This window comes from Bidens hawaiensis, unplaced genomic scaffold (assembly GCF_021521415.1).
Source record: "Bidens hawaiensis isolate Kalapana, Puna unplaced genomic scaffold, B.hawaiensis_p1.1 tig00034613_1, whole genome shotgun sequence".
Taxonomy (NCBI): Eukaryota; Viridiplantae; Streptophyta; class Magnoliopsida; order Asterales; family Asteraceae; genus Bidens; species Bidens hawaiensis.
Window position 1 is genome coordinate 93441 of NW_027495985.1, and position 11273 is coordinate 104713.

Here is an 11273-nt window from a genome sequence, read left to right on the forward strand (position 1 = left end):
AGCGGTGCAGAGGCATGTAGCGAGCCTGTGAGTCAGGAGGCGACGAGAGGAGTCATTGAGGAGCCTGCTTTAGATGTAGAGGAGCAGGTGGACGAGGAGATTCAGTTGGAGTCTCCGCCGGCCAAAGTGCATCAGAGGCGCAACCCAGGAAGTACAGCACATGCCGAAAACCAGCAGTTACCCAGCACACCAGCGACAGTCTACAAACCTAGACTTCCATATCCTGGGAGACTCTGCAGGGATAGAGACGAGAAGCAGAACACCAAATTTCTTGATCTTTTGAAGAAGCTTCACCTTAACATTCCATTCCTTGAGGCACTCACGCAAATGCCGAAATATGCAAAGTCCCATAAAGACATTCTTTCAAATCAGAAGTTAGCTGAGGTTTATTCCATCCTGTTGAGTGCTAGTTGCTCTGCAGTCTTGCAGAGAAAGTTACCTGAGAAGATGTCCGATCCTGGGAGTTTCACGATTCCCTGCATCTTGAGTGATGATACGGTGGTTTATGCGCTAACGGATCTTGGTGCCAGTATTAACCTAATGTCGTATTCCGTGTATCGCAAGTTGGGTCTAGGAGAACCGCGTCCTACCCGGATTAGTATCCAGCTTGCTGATCGTTCCGTGAAATACCCCCCGATGGGTGGTCGAGAACATGCTTGATCGTGTCGACAAGTTCATCTTCTTGGTGGACTTTGTCATCTTGGACATAAACGATGATGAAAGTGTCCCACTTATTTTAGGCCGACCATTCCTTGCCACTGCACAGGCGTTGATCGACGTCTGCGAGGGTAAGTTGATTTTGAGAGTTGGGGATGAGAATGTCACCTTTGACGTTCGACAGTCACTTAAACACACCAAGTCTGCTGATGACTACTTATACTTCATCGATACCATCATGGAACATATTGGGGGAGTTTTTCAGCGAGATCTGTGGAGGATCTGCCTCGGACACCCTGATTCTCGATAAGGAGATTCCAGTGATTGAGGTGTTTGCCATGACCAATCAGTCCTTAGATGACGACACCAAGTCGCATATCCCTGAATCTGGCGTGTCTGCTGAGATCGTACGAGACGATCCTATGGACCGACCTTCTGTCGAGAGTCCTCCTTCTTCCTTAGATCTTAAGAATTTGCCTACCCATCTGGAGTATGCGTTTTTAGATGAAGAGAGGAAGCTGCCGGTTATCATTGCATCTGCTTTGACGGAGGTCGAGAGGGAGAAGTTGCTGAGGGTGCTACGAGAGCACAAAGAGGCGATTGCATGGAAGATTATCGACATTAAGGGTATCAACACTTCGTTTTGCACTCATAAATCCTGATGGAAGATAATTTCAAAATCGTCGTTCAGCCGCAAAGGCGGCTTAATCCGAAAATGCAAGAGTTTTTGAAGAAGGAGATCATTAAACTCCTTGATGCGGGGATCATTTTTCCCATTTCTGATAGTGCTTGGGTAAGTCCAGTTCAAGTGGTTCCTAAAAAGTGTGGCGTGACTGTCGTCACCAATGAGAGGAACGAGCTTATTCCCACTAGGACTGTGACTGGATGGAGAGTCTGCATCGACTATCGCAGACTGAATGATGCCACCAGGAAAGACCACTTTCCTTTACCCTTCATTGATCAGATGTTAGAGCGTTTAGCAGGTCAGCAGTTCTTAGATGGTTTCTCCGGATATTTCCAGGTTCCGATAGCTCCCGATGACCAGGAGAAACCCACTTTTACCTGCCCTTACGAAAAGTTTTCCTATAAACGTATGCCGTTCAGACTGTGTAACGCCCCCGGCCACATTCCAGAGGTGTATGGTGGCCATTTTCCATGATATGATCGAGGACTCCATGAAGGTGTTCATGGATGATTTTTCTGTTTTTGGGAGTTCCTTCGATCATTGTTTGTCTAATCTTGAGAGGATGATGTCCAGTTGTGTTGACACCAACCTAGTCCTTAACTAGGAGAAGTGTCATTTCATGGTTCGCGAGGGCATTGTTCTGGGGCATCGGATTTCGAGTGTGAGGATAGAGGTTGACCGAGCGAAGGTCGAGACCATTTCTAATCTTCCCCCGATCACTTCTGTGAGATCTATCCGGAGTTTTCTAAGTCATGTCGGGTTCTACAGCCGGTTCATCAAAGAATATTCTAAAATCGCGAGACCCATAGCAGGATGCTCCATTCATTTTTTTCTGAGCAGTGTATTGAGGTGTTTGATCTTTTGAAATACAAACTCGTTAACGCCCCGATCATGGTTGCTCCCGACTGGTCGTTACCATTCGAGTTAATGTGTGACGCGAGCGACTTCGCAGTCGGAGCGGTTCTTGGACAGCGGAAGGATAAACACTTCCATCCGATTTACTACTCTAGTCGGACCTTAAATGGTGCATAGGAGAGCTATACCACCACCGAGAAAGAGCTTTTAGTTGTGGTGTTTGTATTCGATAAATTTAGGTTCTATCTAGTTTTGTCCAAGACGATTGTATATACGGACCATGATGCTATTCAATACCTCTTTAGCAAGCAGGATGCTAAGCCTCGTCTTATCCGTTGGATCCTATTGCTTCAAGAGTTTGATATTGAGATCCCTGATAAAAAGGGGGCCGAGAATGTGGCAGCCGATCATCTTTCGCGTCTAGAGGGAGCTGAGTTAGGAGATTCGGGGGTTAGGATCGACGATCGTTTTCCGACAGAGAGTCGCATGTTTTTCACGGCACAGGAGGAGGGTTTTCCATGGTTCGCTGACTTCACGAACTATCTTGCTGACGGGTACCTCCCGAAGATGCCTTACCAGCAAAAGAAGAAATTCTTTGCTGATGTTAAGTTTTACCTATGGGACGACCCGTATCTTTTCCGTATCGGTGCTGATCAGCAGATTAGGAGGTGTGTAGATGCTAAGGAGGGATGGCAGATTATGAGCCATTGTTATGTGGGACCGACAGGAGGTCACCACGGTGCGAGTCTGACGGCGAAGAAAGTTTTTTTATTCTGGTTTTTATTGGCCTTCTATATTTAAGGACGCACATTCGTTTGTTAGGAGTTGTGATCGTTGCCAGCATGTCGGCAACATTTCATCGCGAAACGAAATGCCCCAATATGCTATTCAAGTTTTTGAGGTTTTCGATGTGTGGGGCATTGTTTTCATGGGATCGTTTCCATCTTCACATTGGAACACGTGCATACTCGTGGCCGTCGATTATGTCTCAAATTGGGTTGAGGCCAAAGCTCTACCCACGAATGATGCCCGAGTGGTAGTCCGTTTTCTTAAGAGTCTCTTTGCTCGTTTTGGTGTCCCGAAAGCCTTTATTAGTGATCGAGGTACTCATTTCTACAATGCGCAGATGGATAAGGCGTTGCAGCGCAATGGGGTCACCCATCGGCTTGCGACCGCATACCACCCACAGACAAGTGGGCAGGTGAAAGTGAGTAATCGGGGAATCAAACGTTTTCTTGAGAAAACGGTTGGTTCGAATCGTCGGGATTGGTCCGAAAAATTAGATGGCGCTCTGTGGGCCTTCCGTACAACCTACAAGACTCCGACTAGTTCCACACCATTTCATATGATTTATGGGAAGGCATGCCATCTTCCTGTTGAGTTGGAGCACCGTGCTTCATGGGCCCTTTAAAGGGTTAATCTTTATTTATCCGCCGCAGAGGGCACTCGTTTCCATCAGTTGCATGAGTTAGAGGAGCTCTGGGATCACGCATATTCTCAGTCATTTAAGTATAAGGAGCGGACGAAAGAACTGCATGATAGAAACTTGAAGGGCAATAAGCAGTTCAAGTGTGGGGATAAGGTCTTATTTTATAACTCTCAGTTGAGGTTATTCATGGGAAATTTGAAATCTCGATGGTCGGGACCGTTCACGGTCACTGAAGTATTCTCGTATGGCACTATTGAGATACAAGATCAGAGCGGGAAGTTTAAGGTGAACGGTCACAGGTTAAAGCATTACATATGCGAGCCGGGAGCTTATCAGACAGTCTAGGTGTTCTACCTTGACTCATTCACCAAGGCATAGACGTGTTGGATGCATCACTACGAAGACAGCCCGAATTGTAGAGTGTGTATTATGATTTTCTTTATTATCTGTTTTATTTATTTTATTTTTGTTATTTAATAAAAAATTAAAAACAAAAAAAATTAAAAATAAACAAAATAATAAATAAATAAAATAAATAAAATAAAAAAAAATCAAAAACACAAAAATATGTTTATTTCTTATGTTTTTGCTTTATGTTTTGTACGCCGCTACATGCGAGCGAGTTTGAGTTATTGCAGGTATTATTATGCGCATGGTAGCTCTTATGGCGTTTTGGAACTGGTTCTCCGGAGGTTGCGGCCGCGAATGAAATGTTATACGGTCACTCGATTGATACACAACTGATGAAGATTCTGCATATAAACCAGGGGAGTAATTCGTTCTCTGTTTTACTTTTGATTACTTTGAGTTTTTATTTTTATTTTATTTTAAGTGTGGGGATGGGAATTTATTTTACTTAGTTGTAGAAAAAAATATATATATATAAAAACTAAAAATATAAACTGTTTTGTTCTTTCGCTGAAAATTATGTTGGTTACTCAAGTTCGAGGGACATATACTTGTATATGTTTGATCCCGTTTTCTACCTATAGATGTACGGGATAGCCATTCACCTGAAAACTGAAAGTGGTTGGGGCGACTAAATGTGAGAAAAAGAAAGTTTTAAAGAAAAATGTCCCTTGAAAATTGTTTGTGTTCTATATTAAGCAGGAAATGATATTATTACCGTTGTGTTAACGAACTCTCAGAACTTTTGAAAAATATATAATATAATAATAAAAGAAGAGATGGTTTGCATATCTGATTTGGGATGTGTTGGTAGGCCCAACTAGCTTTGATAGTCCTGTTTAGCATATTTTATATATATAATAATTTGAAAAACGGTGAAACTGAATTTCAATGCTTATGAGGATTACCGTAATCTGAAAACTTTGAGATGACAAGAATTAAATGCACTCAAACCAGCACACCACCACATGTCCATCTTTTTACGAGCTTAGAAATAGTTATATACTTTAGGGTGATATAAAAAAATGAGAAAAAAAGAAGTATGTTTTGAGAGTGTATTATGAAAAGTTGTTCCAAGAAAAGCAGTTGTATTGAGAAAGTTATGTATTGTAAAATGCCAAAGAAGCATTCTTTAAAGTTAGTAAAAGAGGCCAAAGATGCACATACTAGACAGGACTTAGAGTTTACGTGTTACCAAGGGGATAGTGACTCTGAGGATACAATATTGGGGCTCGAAGGTTCTTAGTCAATAAATATAAAATTAGGAATTTATAGGAAAAAGTCCAATAATATTTAGGAATAGCTCGTATGATCTCCACATGACCATTCATCCATCAAATTTCACCGAGTGCATCTAATTAGTACCATCAACGAGTCCTTGGCTTATGGTGATTTGTCGAACCAGTTTGCTTCGGCTCTAGTCTTCTAGCTCTCTTTGTCTGAGATAGGGTAGGTGTAGCCTTAATTTTTGGACTTAATAAGCTTAATGCAATTGGGGGCTTGATTGGCTGGTGGCTGGGTTTAAGTGGACAACAATATCGACAATCACGGTCAATATGTCGAGCTGTTTCTTGTGCTTTAATAATGATAAATAATCTAGGAGTTTGTTGTTTTTCACTTGGTTATGATCCTGTGTAGATTTCTTTTTCAGTGACGAAAAAGTCTTAAGTGTGGGGATGTTTGATGTGTTGTCAACACACTTATTTTCCGCACCATTTATCATTGTTTTAATTGCTTATTTATATAATATTTAATGTTTTTAACTTGTTTTAGTATGATCTTACATTAATATGTATTTTGTAGGTTATGGGTTTAAAGAGAAAGAAACCGAGCTTTGAAAGAGATTTAGAGGCCTTTTATGCACTATTATTGAAGAATCAAGTTAAAGGCCCGACCCATATCCATTTTGTGAAGCCCATATGTGTTATAATATAATAAACAACAAAAAAACAAACCCTAACCAGCCTAAATCTCGAAATCAACAGCCCCCATACCTGGCTGATCGCAATTCAGCAGCAAGGAAGGAAGAAAAAAACTTTTTTTGTGGAGTTGGTGGCAGCTAGGAGAAGAAGATTAACATCAAGGAAGACTTGGGACGACATCTAGGATCGTTCCTCATCGTTTACTTCAGCCATAAATTGATAGTAATCATCTATAAACTTTGTGTTCTTGTTCAAGGTTCATAACTTGTTGATTTGATCTTTAAACTTAATTTCGTTTGCAATTGAATTGAAGATTGGATTATGTATGATCTTGATAGATTGTTGAATGATTAATATGATGTTTATGATGATTAACATGGTGTTTATAATAAGAAATACCTGATGTCCAAAAATCATGTTAGGCTAAACTCGTTAGTTCTACCTAGGTTTGATGAATATTGTTAGGTTTTAGTAAGTAATATGGATTGTTTGATCATCATGACTTGATTTGTTAATGAAAGTTTGGTTTAATATTGAATTAGGTTGTGTTTATTGGTTGTGATTTTGTTAATTATACTCGTATACCCCTTGCTTTGATTGATTGAATTAGTTTTGATTGATTATTGCTTGTTTGACTCTTTACTTTGTGTTAAGAGATTGTTTGCAGGAAGTACAACCGTAGGGTATAAATGAGTGTGTTAATTGATTAGATTCAGAGGGTAGGCACCTTCTTAGAGACCAAGAGGTGATAGGAAGTAAGTTCGTCTCATAGCTTTTACCTAGGTAGATGTTTTCTCCATTGTCAGTCACATTCGTAAAGTTTTGTTAAGTCTTGTTACGTTAAGTCTTTTAATTTAGTCAAAGTAAGTTAGGTCAAGTAGTTAATTATTAAAAATCATTTAAAAAATATTATTCTTAGGAAGGTCTTGTTTAGGGTTAGTGATCATAGACGTTTTCACGTGTCATCGTGTTCGATACTCGGACTTCCTTAGTTCTATATTACTTACGGTCGGTACACTTGCCAGTTGTGTGTAGTTTTGTTAGGAAAATCCGTTTTATAAATTAAAAGTTTAGTTGTGAGTTCCGTAGAAAGAAAAAACCTTTAGACACACATCAGTTTCTAATGAAATTGTTGAAAAAATTCGTGCAATGAGGCTTGCTCAGACTAGTCACTTTGAGTTGTTGCAAGAAAAACTTGAGTTTGAGAAACAAAAGGAACAAAATAGAATTCAAAAGGAACAAAGAAAAGAAGAAAGAGATCAAAAGAAAATGGAACATCTGCGTCTTCAGGCATTGTTACAAAGGGAACATTTGTCGCTTGAAGAAGATCAAATCAAACGTTCTCTAATGTCAAAGTACTATAAAAAATGCCTTCAGTGTATTTATATTTCATGTATTTTAATGCTTTTGTAAGATATTGAATTTTCACTTCACTTGTAATGAATTTTATGTATGTGTAAGATTAGTTGGAATTTAACTTATCTTTATTTTCGATTTGTCAAGTTTTTATTGAATCGTTGGAATTTATATATATATATAAAAATCTAACATTATCTCCATCTAATATTACAAATTTTTATATGCCAAGATTATCAAATAAAATTTTTAACTTATCTTTATTTCCCACTTGTCAAGTTTTCATTGACTCGTTGGATTTTCTATAGATAAAAAAAATCTAATATTATCTCCGTCTAATATTACAAATGTCTATATGCCAAGATTATCTAATAAAATTTTTAACTTATCTTTATTTTTCACTTGTTAAGTTTTCATTGACTTGTTGAATTTTATATCGATAAAATCTAACATTATCTCCATCTAATATTTCAAATTTTCTATATGTCAAGATTATCTAATAAAAATTTTAAATTATCTTTATTTTCCACTTGTCAAGTTTTAATTGACTCGTTGGATTTTCTATAGATAAAAAAAAAATCTAACATTATCTCCATCTAATATTACAAATTTCTATATGTCAAGATTATCTAATAAAATTTTTAACTTATCTTTATTTTCCACTTGTCAAGTTTTCATGTCTCGTTGGATTTTCTATAGATAAAAAAAATCTAACATTATCTCCATCTAATATTACAAATTTTCTATATGTCAAGATTATCTAATAAAATTTTTAACTTATCTTTATTTTTCACTTGTCAAGTTTTAATTGACTCGTTGGTTATTCTATAGATAAAAAAAAATCTAACATTATCTCCATCTAATATTACAAATTTCTATATGTCAAAATTATCTAATAAAATTTTTAACTTATCTTTATTTTTCACTTGTCATGTTTTCATTGACTCGTTGGATTTTCTATAGATAAAAAAAATCTAACATTATCTCCATCTAATATTACAAATTTTCTATATGTCAAGATTATCTAATAAAATTTTTAACTTATCTTTATTTTCCACTTGTCATGTTTTAATTGACTCGTTGGATTTTCTATTGATAAAAAAAATCTAACATTATCTCCATCTAATATTACAAATTTATATATATCCAACATTATTTTTTTTGTATAAAAGGTGTATGGACATGCATTCTTATCCATCTAGAAATATTTATTTCTAAAATGTCTAGAAGTGAAAACTCGTCTGAGAGTTCCGATTCATCAAGTTTGAGTGAGTGTAATGAATGGGAAGAACAAGCTTTTCAAGTAGATCTACAACTTAATGCAATCATGTGTGAATTACTCATAAACACGTGTGGCACATCAAGAAGGAGGTATTGTGATCGGGAACGTGAGCATGGCGAAGCACGTTTGATGGAAGATTACTTTGTTGAAAACCCAACATATGATCAAGTAACTTTTCGGCGTAGATTTCGCATGCGAAAACCACTTTTCCTTCGCATTGTGGAAGCTATTACAACCAATGACATATATTTTCAACAAAGACGTGATGCCACAGGTAGACAAGGTCTTTCACCATTACAAAAATGTACTGGAGCTATACGGGTGTTAACGTATAGGACATCAGCAGATGCACATGATGAATATTTGAGAATGAGTGCCACAACAACAAGGACTGCTCTTATAAAGTTCGTAGAAGGAGTTATTCCATGCTTCAGTCAACAGTACCTTCAAATGCCCAACGATGATGACTTAGCAAGATTACTCCATGTTGGGGAAGAACGTGGGTTCTCGGGAATGGTAGGCAACATTGATTGTATGCATTGGGAATGGAAAAATTGTCCCACCGCTTGGGCTGGGCAATATGCAGGTAGAAGCGGTAAACCAACAATTATTTTAGAAGTTGTTGCATCATATGACTTATGGATATGGCATGCATTCTTCGGAATACCAGGTACATGCAATGACATAAACGTCCTCCACCAATCCCCTTTGTTTGATGATATATTGTCAGGTCACACACCAAACGTTAGTTACGTCGTGAATGGGAAAGAATATAATAGGACATACTATCTTACTGATGGCATATACCCTTCATGGGCCGCCTTTGTCAAGTCAATAACTTCTCCACAGCTTCGGAAGCACAAGCTGTTCGCTAAACATCAAGAGGCCGTTAGAAAAGATGTTGAACGAGCATTTGGAGTTCTACAAGCTCGCTTTGCATTTCTTCGACACCCATGTCTTGCGTGGGATAAGGATATGATAGGTACAATTATGATTGCATGTATAATCATTCATAATATGATCGTTGAGGATAAGCGAGACACGTATCTTCACTATTATGATCCATCTGAGTTTATAAGTGACCGGCCTACCAATCGGCGACGAAGAACATCCGTGGAAGATGATGAACAACATTTTCAATACTCTACTGAACGAATTGCAAGCCTATCAAATTATATGCCCAATAGGGAACAACTTCGTAATAGAGAAGCTCATAAGGCTCTAAAAATGACCTGGTTGAGCATATATGGCAAAAGTTTTCAAGTGACGAATCATAAAATCATTCGTATTTTATGTATGTGCGATTATGTTTAGTAATATTTGATTACGTTTAATGTTATTTGTATCTTATGTATGTGTGATTATGTTTAATGATGTTTGATTATGTTTAATGTTATGTAGTTTTTTAATGTTTTTAATTTTATAGTAATTTATTTTTTAAAACATATATATGTTTTTATATTAAATATAAAAATTAATTACTTTAAAAAAGCTGTTTTTTATTATTTTAAATCTTTATTATATATAAACAATAATTATAATCATATTTACTATAAAATATTAGTTTAGGTTGGATTGTGATAGTGAGTGAAATGTTAGATTGGGTTGGGTTGTGTAGGTGGAAGAGAGAGAAATTAGTTTTTTAATAAAAAGTTTGGTTGGGTTGGGTTGGGTTGGGTTGGTTTGGGTTGTGATAGTGGATAGTTTAATGAGGATGGAAAGTTTGGTTTGGTTGGATTAGGTTAGTGGAAGAGAGAGAAATTAATTTTATAATGAAGATCTGTTTGAGTTGGTTTGTGAATGGAGATGGTTTTATTATTTGTCTTAAATCTGTTGTTTTACTCACTCAACCTCGTGTTCACAAAACCTATTGTATTTTTGACGCATATGCAGGTTACCGCATGTTATGATTATCAAGATTGTTTGAAACAACTTAGGGTGCATGCTAGAGAAGAAGATACAAGAATTAAACTTTGGATTTTGTTTTACTTGCTTTATTTCTAAATTATGTAATTTGTCTATTTTGATGTACTTGATTATTTAATTAAATTTAATAGATATTGTCACTTTTAATATTGCATGATAGTATCTTGAGAGTTGTGAGCAATCAGCTCACGCCCCGATATTTTCGCCGTAGGTTGGGGTGTGACAATATTCCTAGATCTAATTTTAAAAGAATCCTAAGGACTTGATATCGTCAATAATGTTTTCAATGTAGACACATTTTCCTTCATAAATCTTCTCACTTCTAGCTTTCTAGATGCGCCAACAAGCAATGACAGTTATCCGTTACAAAACCTCATTCTTAGTACTGTCTAGACCCCCACGTGTTCATAGAGTTCCAACAAGTCTCTAATCGAGAACGTAGAAATCAAATCTTACACCAAATGTTACCATGTTGCCACACCACCGACGCCATCGAAAAAGTTTAAAACAAATATGATTTGCCAAGTCAGGACCTGCATAACAAATCACGCGCCAAAGAGAAGCCACTTGAATGTTTCTCCTACTTAACTCCTCCAAGGTCGAAGTACGGTTTAGCTCCGCTCTACAAACAAAGTTGTTACACTTTGTCGGCTCCAAATTACACCATTTATAGACATAACATCGTCTCACATCAATGTTAGAGACCAGAACATGTTTAACCACACTACTCTTCTAGCCACTTCCATAAGTCAA

At 37.2% G+C, this 11273-nt stretch overlaps 1 protein-coding gene across 1 annotated transcript; it reads left to right on the forward strand.

Moving 5' to 3' along the window:
- Positions 1-8482: 8482 nt before the first annotated feature.
- On the forward strand, positions 8483-10028 carry LOC143586346 (uncharacterized). The gene has a single exon (XM_077067913.1). The coding sequence runs from the start codon at positions 8532-8534 to the stop codon at positions 9906-9908; it is 1377 nt and encodes a 458-aa protein (XP_076924028.1). The 5' UTR covers positions 8483-8531; the 3' UTR covers positions 9909-10028.
- The last annotated feature ends 1245 nt before the right edge of the window (positions 10029-11273 follow it).